General features: G+C 39.5%; 1 protein-coding gene across 2 annotated transcripts; it reads left to right on the top strand.

Annotated features, from left to right (window-relative positions):
- The first annotated feature begins 1,752 nt into the window (after window positions 1–1,752).
- On the top strand, window positions 1,753–14,786 carry nat15 (N-acetyltransferase 15 (GCN5-related, putative)). Of its 2 annotated transcripts, none has more exons than XM_061884061.1 (7): window positions 1,753–1,969; window positions 4,928–5,043; window positions 5,151–5,280; window positions 7,343–7,439; window positions 7,533–7,767; window positions 9,759–9,924; window positions 13,588–14,786. In XM_061884061.1, the coding sequence occupies exons 2-6, from the start codon at window positions 4,934–4,936 to the stop codon at window positions 9,913–9,915; spliced, it is 729 nt and encodes a 242-aa protein (XP_061740045.1). In that variant the 5' UTR covers window positions 1,753–1,969; window positions 4,928–4,933; the 3' UTR covers window positions 9,916–9,924; window positions 13,588–14,786. The 2 variants fall into 2 exon arrangements, with proteins under 2 accessions (XP_061740045.1, XP_061740047.1); XM_061884063.1 differs by lacking the exon at window positions 1,753–1,969 and adding an exon at window positions 2,301–2,456.
- The last annotated feature ends 234 nt before the right edge of the window (window positions 14,787–15,020 follow it).

The following is a 15,020-nucleotide window of genomic DNA, read 5'->3' as shown; positions in this document are numbered from 1 at the left end:
TGCCCCTATTGGACTTTCGCCTCTCGCTCAATGGTAAATGGGTTATGCTAGTATAGCGCTTTTCTACCTTCAAGGTACTCAAAGCGCTTTGACACTATTTCCACATTCACACACACATTTACACACTGATGGCGGGAGCTGCCATGTAAGGCCCTAACCACGACCCATCAGGAGCAAGAGGGAAGTGTCTTGCTCAAAGACCTTAGGACGTGACGAGGTTTGTAGAAGGTGGGGATTGAACCAGGAACCCTCAGGTTGCTGGCACGGCCCCTTTCCCAACCGCGCCACACCGTCCCCAAGCTCAACACTAAAGGTAACACGGTACAGTTAAATCCTACACATAGTCACACATTTTTGACCAGGTCTCTCACTTCATTTATTGATTTATGTATGTATGTATGTATATATATATATATATATATATATATATATATATATATATATATATATATATATATATATATATATATATATATATATATATATGGCTTTACGGTGGAAGAGGGGTTAGTGCGTCTGCCTCACAATACGAAGGTCCTGCAGTCCTGGGTTCAATCCCAGGCTCGGGATCTTTCTGTGTGGAGTTTGCATGTTCTCCCCGTGAATGTGTGGGTTCCCTCCAAATACTCCGGCTTCCTCCCACTTCGAAAGACATGCACCTGGGGATAAGTTGATTGGCAACACTAAATTGGCCCTAGTGTGTGAATGTGAGTGTGACTGTTGTCTGTCTATCTGTGTTGGCCCTGCAATGAGGTGGCGACTTGTCCAGGGTGTACCCCGTCTTCCGCCCGACTGTAGCTGAGATAGGCGCCAGCGACCCCAAAAGGGAATAAGCGGTAGAAATGGATGGATATATGCATATATATATGACCCCAAAAGGGACAAGCGGTAGAAAATGAATGGATGGATGGATGGAAAAATTGTGTTTAAACGAGGTCCCTACTGTCTGTGCCGTCTCCTCCTCCTGTACACATGTAAAGAATCCAACAACAGAATAATAAGTGATTATTACATTTTAACAGAAGTGTAGATAGAACAGATTAAAAGAGAAAGTAAGCAGATATCAACAGTAAATGAACAAGTGGATTAATAATCAATTTTGACCTTTATATTGTTGACAAAATAGTACAATTATAAATGACACAATATGTTACTGCATATAGTCAGCAGACGAATTAGGAGCCTTTGTTTGTTTACTTACTACTAAAAGTTGTTTAGTACGTTCATTATTTTATTTAAGGACAAAATTGTTCTTCGATTGCAGTCGGAAACATATGTTTAATGTACTCTAAGATGTTTGTGTTAAAGTTGAGCCAATAATGCCATTTTTCGTAGTCCCCATTGCGACCTCTCCCCCCTAGAAATTTAGATCATTTTGGTTAGTGCGATCTTCCTAAGCAGATCAATATAAAAGTGGTACAGTATAAATATTTCAGATTTTTTTCTTTTTTTTACATTTTTGCTGTATTTTACACTTTTTTTTTTTTTTTAATCTGCGATGAGGTGGCGACTTGTCCTGCATATACCCCACCTTCCGCCCGAATGTAGCGGAGATAGGCTCCAGCGACCCCAAAGGGAATAAGCGGTAGGAAAAGGATGGATGGATGGATGGATGTTTTTTTTATTTCATATTTCTGCGGTTAAAAAAAAATGGGCTTTGAACGCCCCTGTTGTGGTTAATTAAAAGGAGTGGCGTTGAGTGGACACTAGAGGGCAGTAATCAAAAGAGCTGTCGTAAAGATAAGACGTTTAGAGTGATGTCATCCGCGTTGCTTCCCCAAGCAGGAAGAAAACATCCGGCGGAGATCTTTGACTGGAAGCTAGCTTTAGTTTAGATTCGATCCAGCCTCGATGCCAGTAATGACAACAGAAAGTGAAAGTGTGCCAAACTATGCTTGGTCAAATATAGATTTATAGCCCCGAGCGTAAAACCTCCTTGACTTTCCTTCGGTCCGAGAGTTGATATCAGGTATGAACACATCAGCCTAGCTAAACCGTTAGCAGCTGCTAGCTAACGTCAGCTAGCCTGATAAAGCACAATATTAATAGTTTATGTTGTTTAAAGTTCAAAAACTTAAGATTTTCAAGGTGGAATAATAAATACAATGTGAGGCACACATTTCAGTCAGGGTTGCTCACTTGTCGTGGTTTTGTTTATAACTACAATATATGATCTTTATGACCAGCCTAAACGTTAACTGTGTTATAATTCACAGCCCTTTTTTACTCAATATAATCTGTGCTTTGATTTTTCGACTATTTCTATTCGTACAACTCTTCCTGCTGTTACTTTTGGGGCGGTATAGCTCGGTTGGTAGAGTGGCCGTGCCAGCAACTTGAGGGTTCCAGGTTCGATCCCCGCTTCCGCCATCCTTGTCACTGCCGTTGTGTCCTTGGGCAAGACACTTCACCCACCTGCTCCCAGTGCCACCCACACTGGTTTAAATCTCACTAAGGTATTGGGTTTCACTCTATAAGCGAATTATATAATATGATTCACTTCACTACTTTTGTCCTAAGTTATATAAAAACAGAACTAATGCTTTGGGTGAATTGTTGCTACCTAATAAGTCGAGATGTCCGATAATGGCTTGTTTGCCGATATTCCGATATTGTCCAACTCTTAATTACCGGTTCCGATATCAACAGACAGTCGTCGAATTAACACATAATTCTGCCTAATTTTGTTGTGATGCCCTGCGGGATGCATTAAAAAATGTAACAAAGGTTTTCCAAAATAAATCAACTCAAGTTATGGAAAAAAATGCCAACATGGCACTGCCATATTTATTATTGAATTCTTTTTTAACATCCCTCAAAACAGCAGCTTGGAATTTGGGACATGCTCTCCCTGATTGATTGAATGATTGATACTTTTATTAGTAGATTGCACAGTTCAGTACATATACCGTACAATTGACCACTAAATGGTAACACCCGAATAAGTTTTTCAACTTGTTTAAATGGGGGTCCACGTTAATCAATTCATGGTACAAATGTATACTATCAGCATAATACAGTCATCACACAAGTTAATCATCATAGTATATACATTATTTACAATCCGGGGGGTGGGTTGAGGAGTTTTGGTTGATATCAGTACTTCAGTCATCAACAATTGCATCAACAGAGAAATGGACCTTGAAACAGTGTAGGTCTTACTTAGTAGGATATGTATAGCGAGCAGAGAACATAGTGAGTTCAGATAACATAAGAACAAGTATATACATTAGAAGTACATTTGATTATTTACATTAGGTTATTTATAATCTGGGGACATGGGATGTGAATAGAGGAGGGTATTATTAACGGGTTGAATTTGCCTGGAGGTGTTGTTTTAGAGCGGTTTTGAAGGAATATAGAGATGCACTTACTTTTATACCTGTTGGGAGTGCATTCCACATTGATGTGGCATAGAAAGAGAATGAGTGTTAAATCGGAATCTGGGTTTAACGTGGTTTGTGGAGCTCCGCCTGGTATTGTGGTTATGGCGGTCAGGAAGTAGTTTGACATGTACTTCGGTATCAGGGAGGTGTAGCGGATTTTATAGACTAGGCTCAGTGCAAGTTGTTTGACTCTGTCCTCCACCCTGAGCCAGCCCACTTTGCAGAAGTGGGTTGGAGTGAGGTGTGATCTGGGGTGGAGGTCTAAAAGTAACCGGACTAGCTTGTTTTGGGATGTTTGGAGTGTAGATTTGAGGGTTTTGGAGGTGCTGGGGTACCAGGAGGTGCAAGCGTAATCGAAAAAGTGTTGAATGAGAGTTCCCGCTAGAATCTTCAAGGTGCTTTTGTTGACCAGAGAGGAGATTCTTTAGAGGAATCTCGTTCTTGGGTTGACCTCTTTCATTTCCTTGGTTGCCATTTTATCACAGGAAAGATTAGCCTCTAGAATGGAACCTAGGTAGGTGATCTCATCTTTCCTGGTGATAACAATGTCACCCACTTTTATAGTGAAGTCACTGCCTTTCTTAAGGTTGATATGGGACCTGAGAGAGCATGAGGAGGTAGAGGGGGGTGGGGTTGAGGTGGGGGGTGGGGGGAGCGGCGGTGTATATTGTAGCGTCCTATAAGAGTTAGTGCTGCAAGGGGTTCTGGATATTTGTTCTGTTGTGTTACGGTGCGGATGTTCTCCCAAAATGTGTTTGGCATTCTTGTTTGGTGTGGCGCCACAGTGTGGCGCATATTTGTAACGGTGTTAATGTTGTTTATACGGCCACCCTCAGTGTGACCTGTATGGCTGTTGACCAAATATATTGCATTTACTTGTGTGTGTGAAAAGTCGTAAATATTATGTGACTTAGCCGGCACGCAAAGGCAGTGCTTTTAACGTTTATTGGCGCTCTGTACTACTCCCTACGTCCGTGTACACAGTGACGTTTTAAAAAGTCATAAATGTTACTTTTTGAAACCGATACCGATAATTTTGAAACCAATACCGATAATTTCCGATAATACATTTTAAATAATTTATGGCCGATAATATCGGCAGTCTGATATTATCGGACATCCCTAATAAATATAAATTATATATATGAATGAAGTAGATCCCTCCACTTGGTCAATTGAAAAGTAGCTGGCCTGCACTAGAGATTGGATACTCTTTTAGTTTCTTGTATTTTGTTTTATTTCCTGTCTGGTGCTTTTAGTTTTGTTTTCCATCTCCTGTTTAGTGGTGTCCTTGATTCTGGCACAGCACTGGAGAGACATCATATTATTTTTTCATGAAAATAAAGAAAACGCATTGAATGAGAAGGTGTGTCCAAACTTTTGGTCTGTACCGTAGATGTATACTGAATAACATACCATGAAAATCATGTTGAATCGAATCGTCACCCCAGAATTTGTATTGATTTTGAACGAGTCCCACCTTATCAGCATCATCAACAGACTGCTCAGTCAGCATCTTTCTGATGTGTTGGTGCCTACAGGTGTGAATGAGTGACGTGGTGCCTCCCACAGCTCTCAGTGAAGTCCAGCTACGGTTCTTGTGCCACGATGACATAGAAAGTGTCAAACTGCTCTGCGGTGATTGGTTCCCAATTGAGTAAGAATCCTATTATTTACTATGCAAGACGATTATGAATCTTATATTCTATGTTTACGTTTGACAAACTCTCAAACTAAGTGGAATGTCTTGACCTGTGACCGCAGGTACCCAGACTCATGGTACCAGGACATCACCTCAAACAAGAAGTTTTTCTCTCTCGCCGCCACCTTCAGGGGAGGCATTGCGGGAATGATCGTGGCCGAGATCAAAAGTCGAACTAAAGTGCATAAAGAGGTACGGTGCCCCGTTGAAGTAGTGTGTTAGTAGTTTGTGCCAAGCAGTACAATTCAGTAAATCCTCTACAGGCTCTGCTTAAACCGCAATCGAGTGTGTGTGGCAGGGCTCTAGTCAGCTCAGGCAAAGCTGGATTGGGTACTCGGGTGTTATTTTTTACCGTGCCAAAGTGCAAAAACAGTACATTGAAGATGTCATATGATCAACACCAGTCGGCAAAAAAAATGTGTTTAAATACCTAGGTTACGCTTGTTTTTTTATTTTTTTATTTTTTATTTTAAAAAGTAATATATAGCAACACTAAATTGGCCCTAGTGTGTGAATGTGAGTGTGAATGTTGTCTGTCTATCTGTGTTGGCCCTGTGATGAGGTGGCGACTTGTCCAGGGTGTACCCCGCCTTCCGCCCGAATGCCGCTGAGATAGGCTCCTGTACCCCCCGCGACCCCAAAAGGTACAAGTGGTACAAAATGGATAGATGGATATAGTGACACACATGTTAAAAGTGCCATTTCAATTATGTGTATTTCTTTTTCGCTTTTTAAACATTTGTTTATTGGATTTTCAACATATACAATCCAGAAATACAATCAAACACATTTCAAATGTTCTTTTTTTCCCCCCCAAACAAGTAACTTACCAAACTTAAATAAACTAAGATAAAAAAATAAACATGCATTAGTCAAACAAGTAGAGGGAAATATTGACATGAAGCCGCTGCGCTCCTGACTGTCCCCAAAATGGTGCCGTAATACACAAAAGCAGACAAAAGGCTCATCATATATCTACTTTTCACTTGGGGTTATATTTGAGATGAGTCCCTTTTACATATTTTGGGAAACCACCCCATACTTGCTGAAACTTCACAGAACAACCGTTCAATGTCAGCCTAATTTTCTCCAGTTTGCGATAGTACAGAACATCTTTAATCCAGCAGGTGTGGCAAGGAGGCGCTGTTGTCTTCCACAACGTTGCGTGTATTTGTAGAAAAAATGTAATTAATGAAGTTCTATATTTTCCCTAAAAGAAGTGTTGAGGCTATAAAACAGGGGTGTCCAAACCTTTTGACTGGGGGGGGCCGCATTATTGGGCTTAAAACATTTGACCGGGGGACCTGCACAAAATAATCCCTTTACATGTGAAAACATGTATGTATGTATAGATGTATATGTATGTATGTATGTATGTATGTATGTATGTATGTGTGTGTGTGTGTGTGTGTGTGTGTGTATATATATATATGTATGTGTGTGTGTTTGTATGTATATCTGTGCCTGTGTATATATATATATGTGTGTGTGTGTGTGTGTTTGTACATACATATGTGTGTGTGTAAATATGTATATATGTATGAGTAAATATTATTATCATTAATAATAATTATAATGGATTATTAAGAGTATGTGAAAATTCCACTCCTACCTTGTTTACTTTTGTGACAACCTCCAAGTTTTTTAATCAATCAGTAATATCAAGCAGCTAAAATGTGCCAAACATGGATAAGTGTGTAGAAGAGACTTGTAATGAATTTAAATCGGTGTAATTTTGATAATTTTTTTATGTGTTATGGGTGACCATGTTAGTTGAATTTTTGTAGTGGTGGAATTTTTTATTTTTTCTGGATCATGACTAGGGAAGGTCATATAAATAAACGCTGTGCATGGTTTGTATTTAACAGTCACTGACTTGAGTTACTTTTGTTGCCGGCCAGATGGCGACAGCATTGCTATCAGACCGGTGGCTATTTGTATATGATATGAAAATGCCGTGCCCAAGTCAAGTTGCTTATTGGACTTGTGCAGTCTCGCATGCCAAATTTAAGGCGCCGGCGGGTTGCACTTGGCCCCTGGGCCGTAGTTTAGGCACCACTGCTATAAAATGTGTTTAATTGGATTAATCAAACAAATGAATGTATAGATTACTGCAGATTATTTGAACATCAGCACATACAAATAACTTGTCTCACTATGGTTCCTCAATTAATACGCTGTATTGATTATGTATTGACTTCATGTCAATCTGTTTTAATTTTTAATGTGTGACGTCTCTGTGCGTTTGTGTCAGGATGGAGACATTCTTGCCTCCAGTTTTCCTGTGGACACACAGGTAGCCTACATCCTCAGCCTGGGAGTGGTGAAAGAGTTCAGGAAACACGGCATAGGTGCTGAACATAGATTCATAGTTATTATTTTGAGAGTCATTTTGTAGCCCACTTATTTCCGTGACTGAGCGTTCTGCCCTTGTCATGGTGCAGGCTCCCTACTGCTGGACAGTCTGAAGGAGCACATCTCCACGACAGCTCAGGACCACTGCAAGGCAATATACCTGCACGTTCTCACCACCAACAACACTGCCATCCACTTCTACGAGAACAGGGACTTCAAGCAACACCACTACCTGCCCTACTACTACACCATACGCGGCGTTCTCAAAGACGGCTTCACGTATGTTCTCTACATCAACGGAGGTCATCCACCTTGGACAATTATATATCCTTTGGTCGGTTTCCTTTCGGCTTATGCACAGACGGAACAGGGGATAACAGTAGTAATGATTCGGAAAGGATGATTCACCAATCCCAGAAAAAGGAAAGCAGATTTCCATATTGGTTTACACACACAAACTATTGCCTTTTAACAGAAAAAAACATAAAATGCCCACCATTTTGGGCAGAGGCTAGCCGGAGGCTGTGTTTCAATGAATTTTTACTTACGATAGTGATTGAGTCTTGAGTATTGGATACCGATATTGACCCGATACGATATCATCACAAATCATTCATACTTTTATCTTGTCGTGTGGAATGTTAGAAAAAGTTTAAACAAGTTAGGCAAAATTTTAACCTATCATACTTGAACCATCTAGAACAAGGGTGTCAAACTTGTTTTAATTGAGGGCCACGTTACAGTTTTGGCTGGCCACAGAGGGCCGGCCGCTTGTAACATTAATAAAAGAAACATATAAAAGAGACATACATGTATAAGCCTTAGTTCCATGATATTGTCACACGATTGCCTATGCATTTGATTATTGAATGTATATTTTACCTACACTGTACGAATAAAAAATAGGATTTTGCGGTCAAAAAAATGGCAGAATTTTACCATAAAATTTACATTAAAATGGTCACACTCTAATTTACTGTAAATTTCTGGTGATTGAGCTGCCCGTTTTTTTTTTGTATGACAAATATGGTTGCTTCTTTCACAGTATTACTTTATTGTAAAAATGGTACCACATTTTTTTTTTAATGATAAGATTCTGAAGACCCAGCTGTTTTAAAAAAATATATATTGTCATGTTTACAGTGTACAATTTGATGGATAACTTGCTTTGAAATCATTAGGCTACGTAGATATTTATGTATGGTTTTACCCCAAAAATTATTAGAATGAATGATAATATAACATATGTTGCATTATTAGATAGATAAAGTTTAAAAGATATAGAACTGCATGCAGTACATGTTTTTTTCAGTCCAAGTAGAAAAAGAAAGAAAGATAAAGTTCTTCATCGTTGCATATTATTTCCAAGCTTTCACGGGCCATTCAAAATGATGTGGGGGGCCATATCTGCCCCCCGGGCCTTGAGTTTGACACCTTTGGTCTAGAATTAACTTATGTAAGGATGTGTTGATTTTTGTGAAAAAGTATGTGATCGGCCTGTGTTGATTTATCTCTTTTAATGCCATTCACAGACACCGATCATGTTTTGCTGGCGCTATTTATTTTTAGTCCCGCCCCACTGGCAATTGGGGGACCAGATTATGGTCCCCCCACACAGTTAATTACACAGTGTGAAGTTACTCCCCTAAACTCCTAATAATCACCAACATTACAGCAGCTAACCTGCATTTTCTAGTTTCCTAAAGTGGAAGTGCATTTTTTTTTTAATTTTGCCTATCGTTCATAATCATTATGAGAGACAAGAAAACAAGTTTTTTATTTTATTTTTTTTTTTTGCATTCTAACATGTAAAAATCAGCTTGTTCTTGGTGGCTAGCAATACAGCTAATGGGAGCAATCAGTTCTAGCTTTTAATCACTTAAAAATGCTTTCAAAAAACGTCAATGCTACCATTTATGTTACGTAAACTGTATCATAAACAAGCTGTAGCAACATTGTTTATGTAAAAGCGAACACTGAGGAACTTTTCTTCTAGCGTAGTAATACATCGGCGTGCTGCGGTATTAGCCGTAAAAGCTATCTACGACAAGAGACAAGCTAGCCACAACATCAGCACGAAACACGTTTGACTTTGTAATACACAACGCTGCGATAAGACACCAATCTGTACTGACTGAAAAACATGACCAATCATATTACAGTGTCTGTAAAGTATTATTTTTAATGTTTTGTTTGTACACAGCTGTTTTTATACCTTCTGTGCAGCAGCGAACATGTCTGATGTTGTTGTTTTCCTCGGTGATCCAGAGTGAAACACAATCACAATGACCTTATTCCTTAACACACTGTCTCACCGACTATATCCAGCACATAGGTTCAGCCTTAGCCAGCCTGAGCCCGTGCTCAATCCCACAGTGGCTGTATCGACAGGCGCAGTCTCTGCTGCGATCTCTGCTGCCGTGGTCCAACATCGCCTCCAAGACCGGCATACAGTACAGCCGAACAATGTGACACAACCAGGTTTGTATTTCCTTAGTCGCTATTTAAAATTCTTGGAATCTTTGAGCACGTCACGTGTGACCATTTGTTTCGATTCCGATTCTTGGGGAGACGATTCAATTCAACACGATTCTCGTAATACATTACTTGGTGTACAAATTAAAATAAAAAAACTTTTACAAAAGAGGTTACAAAAGCTCCTTTTGGCTGCAGAATGACTTATACGCGCAGTGCTGGTCTTCAATAAAGTATTTTGAAAAAATATTTTTAAAATGTTAATTCAAAAATCATAGAATGGTACTCAATCCTATAAAAAAGCAAACTCCAACTCAATCCCAGCTTTACAATATTTGGGGTAGAAATTTACAAAGTAATTGAAAAGATACAAATACAATAAATTAGAGATGTCCGATATTATCGGCCGAAAAATGCTTTAAAATGTGATATCGGAAATTATCGGTAATTAGCGGTATCAAAAAGTAAAATTTATGACTTTTTAAAACGCCGCTGTACGAAGTGGCACACGGATGTAGGGGGGGATTACGGAGCGCCAATAAACCTTAAAGGCACTGCCATTGCGTGCCGGCCCAATCACATAATATCTACGGCTTTTCACACACACAAGTGAATGCAAGACATTCTTGGTCAACAGCCATACAGGTCACACTGAGGGTGGCCGTATAAACAACTTTAACACTGCTACAAATATGCGTTACACTGTGAACCCACACCAAACAAGATGGACAAACACATTTCGGGAGAACATCGCACCGTAACACAACATAAACACAACAGAACAAATACCCAGAACCCCTTGCCTTGCAGCACTAACTCTTCCGGGATGCTACAATATACACCCCCTACCTCAACCACGCCCCCCCCCCGACCCCGCCCACCTCGACCTCATGCTCTCTTAGGGAGAGAATGTCCCAAATTCCAAGCTGCTGTTTTGAGACATGTTAAAAAAAAAATGCACTCTGTGATTTCAATAATGAATATGGCAGTACCGTGTTGGCATTTTTTTCCATAACTTGAGCTGATTTATTTTGGAAAACCTTGTTACATTGTTTAATGCATCCAGCGGGGCATCACAAGAAAATTAGGCTTGATAATGTGTTAATTCCACGACTGTATGTATCGGTATCGGTTGATATCGGAATCGGTAATTAAGAGTTGGACAATATCGGAATATCGGCAAAACCTAAAATATTTGAAAAAAAACAATATTAATAATAATATCAATAATAGTTGTTTGTTTTTATTTCAAAAATTGATTCTTGTAGGGTTTTTTTCTCCATTTAAAACTCTTGTTCTTTGGTCAAATTGTTGCATACAAACCCCGTTTCCATATGAGTTGGGAAATTGTGTTAGATGTAAATATAAACGGAATACAATGATTTTGCAAATCATTTTCAACCCATATTCAGTTGAATATGCTACAAAGACAACATATTTGATGTTCAATCTGATCAACTTTTTTTTTTTTTGCAAAAAATCATTAACTTTGGAATATGATGCCAGCAACACGTGACAAAGAAGTTGGGAAAGGTGGCAACAAATACTGATAAAGTTAAGGAATGCTCATCAAACACTCATATGGAACATCCCACAGGTGTGCAGGCTAATTGGGAACAGTTGGGTGCCATGATTGGGTATAAAAGCGGCTTCCATGAAATGCTAAGTAATTCACAAACAGTTTTAGAACAACATTTCTCAACGAGCTATTGCAAGGAATTTAGGGATTTGACCATCTACGATCCGTAAAATCAGCCAAATGTTCAGAGAATCTAAAGAAATCACTGCACGTAAGCGATGATATTACGGACTTTTGATCCCTCAGGCGGTACTGCATCAAAAACCAATATCGGTGTGTAAAGGATATCACCACATGGGCTCAGGAACACTTCATAAAACTACTGTCAGTAACTACAGTTGGTCGCTACATCTGTAAGTGCAAGTTAAAACTCTACTATGCGAAGCCAAACCCCTTTATCAACAACACCCTGAAACGCCGCCGGCTTCGCTGGGCCAGAGCTCACCTAAGATGGACTGATGCAAAGTGGAAAAGTGTTCTGTGGTTTGATGAGTCCACATTTCAAATTTGGAAACATAGGATGTGGTGTCCTCCAGAACAAAGAGGAAAATAACCATTCGGATTGTTAAGGCGCAAAGTTCAAAAGCCAGCATCTGTGATGGTATGGGAGAGCATTAGTGCCCAAGGCACGGGTAACTTACACATCAGTGAAGGCACTATTAATGCTGAAAGGTCCATGCAGGTTTTGGAGCAACATATGTTGTCATCCAAGCAACGTTATCATGGACGCCCCTGCTTATTTCAGCAGACAATGCCAAGCCACGTGTTACAACAGTGTGGCTTTTTAAAAGAAGAGTGCGGGAACTTTCCTGGCCCGCCTGCAGTCCAGACCTGTCTCCCATCGAAAATGTGTGGTGCATTATGAAGTGTACAATACGACGGCGGAGACCCCGGACTTTTGAACGACTGAAGCTCTACATTAAACAAGAATGGGAAAGAATTCCACTTTCAAAGCTTCAAATATTAGTTTCCTCAGTTCTCAAATGTTTATTGAGTGTTGTTAAAAGAAAAGGTGATGTAACACAGTGGTGAACATGCCCTTTCCCACCTATTTTGGCACATGCTGCAGCCATGAAATTCAAAGTTTATTATTTGCAAAAAAAAAAAAATTAAGAGTTTGAACATCAAGTATATTGTCTTTGTAGTGCATTCAACTGAATATGGGTTGAAAAGGATTTGCAAATCATTGTATTCAGTTTATGTTTACATGTAACATAATTTCCCAACTCATATGGAAACGGGGTTTGTACATCATGTATAATGTATCATGTGTAATCCAATTGTCTTACAAACCAATTAATGTGTGCCTGTATATAAATCTGTGTGTTTAATCAGATCTGTGTGTGCATGTTTTAAGTTGTCTGTATGTACTATGATTTGTCTTGTAAAAAAAATGTTTGTCCGTATTTCGATTGGTGTGTGTGTGTAAAAAAAATATATGTAGACGTGTGAAATAGGAACCGTCTATTGCAGGGGTAGGGAACCTATGGCTCTAGAGCCAGATGTGGCTCTTTTGATGACTGCATCTGGCTCTCAGATAAATCTTAGCTGACATTGCTTACCACGATAAGTAATGAATAATTCCGCTGGTAATCCAGATGTTAAAAATAACGTTCAAAATATAAAACATCCTCATGCATTTTAATCCATCCATCCATTTCCTACCGCACCTGTTCGAGAAATAATGTTATTAAAAAGAATTAGAGACTTATTATACTGTAAAAATGTTGGTCTTACTTTAAAAAATGCACGCATTTAGTTGTATTCAGTGTTAACAAATATGATATGGCTCTCACGGAAATACATTTTGAAATATTTGGCTTTCATGGTTCTTTCAGCCAAAAAGGTTCGACCCCTGGTCTCTTGGATGTCTTTTTACCCATGACTTTTGCGACATTTCGAGTCTGTAACTCCCTTTGCCTTTCCTTACACTCACCACTAGTCGGCGCCACTAGCGACCTTTATAAATGAGGCCCCAGGTGTGTATGAGGTGTGTTTAGAAGCAGTTACAATTTTGTGTTTTAGGAGTGAACAAATCTATAATCAAAGGAATAATAATATCACACTTTCTCTCTTTTTATTCCCCGCAGGAGTAAACAGTATCGAATTTCTCATCGGTCTTCCCCTGTGTCTACCAGGACGTACATGCACACCCTCAGCACGCTGTGTAGGACACAGAACCCCCTTCACCCATCAGCTTGTTACTCCTGATTCAATGCACGTTTGGCACACACACATACACACACACACCAACTGGGTTAGTTGCTGAAATATGGTGATTGCACCGCATCAAAGTGCAATGTTTTGTTTTTACGCTGACAACAGGGAAGGATTTGGGAGAATTTCGCGGCTGGGCATTAGTCACCATGTCTTATCCCGTGCACCATTCCATATCGGCGACAGTAGCGTGTCTTGCGCCGGTCATGCCAAAGCTGAGAAGTTTGAGACTTGCCTCTCGGCTCAGAGAAACAGGCACAGATTTTAATGTGACGCGTATGTCTACTGTTGGTATATTATATATACTAAGGTAATAGATTTCATATTTAATGTACAGTGTGTGTCTTATATTGCTGCTGCCCGTTTGGAATAACCACCTGTTTTCCTTCTTTGACTGGATTGAATGTGAGTCGACCCCAAATTGTGACGTACGGGACCCAAGAACAAACAGGATTGGACTGTGAATCTCTCAATGCTTTTAAAAAAGTAGTGTAGAATAAAGTTGGTTATTTATTGGGAACAACGAAACACATTATTTTAATTTTCAAACGTTCCCTTTTGAAAAATGAAGGGGTTTTTTTGTGTGCAATAACTACATGTACTGTATGTGTGACTTCACCGCTGACACAAATAAACACATTTCAGCTTATAATTGTTCTGCCGCAACACAAAGTTTACATGCATTTAACGCTATATTCAAACTTATTTTTAACCACTCATGATAGAATCCATCCTATTTTAAAGGTTTTAAAAGGAGAGTTGGCGCCTTCTCGTCTAGTTTGTTTAAACACATTTTTAAGATTAGGATAAATTAGCGATACTTGTTACATGTTAGCGTATGTGTGCAAGGTCGCATATTAGCACCTACAAAGTGCCAAATGCTGGTGTACAGTAAATACATTCAGCCGACATGCTTGTTGGTTGCACATGTAGTTGCTCCATTTGGACTGCATTCTGTCGCATATTGTGTGTAACAGCAATGACTGTGAAATGTGTTGCTCCACGGTGTGAATTTCAAAACATTTCAGACAGTTTGTATGCAATAAAAATTCCTTTGATTGTAATAACTAAAGTTTTTGTCTTTTGATACCACTGCAAAAGGAAAAGCTCAACAAATACAAACCCAAGAAGCTACGCAGTGTTTGTTTATTTGAGGCCACAAATACATTTCATAATCATAACGGGACTGTCTGTGAATGTGCATAGGTGGCCGTTAAAATTTGAGACTAAGCGTGTCCAAACTGGGTCAAGTGCGGCCCCGCCAGACTTCAATTTGGCCCTCGAGACGTCATGGGTTCAACAACCT

The sequence above is a fragment of the Nerophis ophidion genome, linkage group LG23 (genome assembly GCF_033978795.1).
Source record: "Nerophis ophidion isolate RoL-2023_Sa linkage group LG23, RoL_Noph_v1.0, whole genome shotgun sequence".
NCBI lineage: Eukaryota > Metazoa > Chordata > Actinopteri > Syngnathiformes > Syngnathidae > Nerophis > Nerophis ophidion.
The sequence above is the reverse complement of the archived record's forward strand: the minus strand, read 5'-3'. Positions and strand labels throughout refer to the sequence as shown.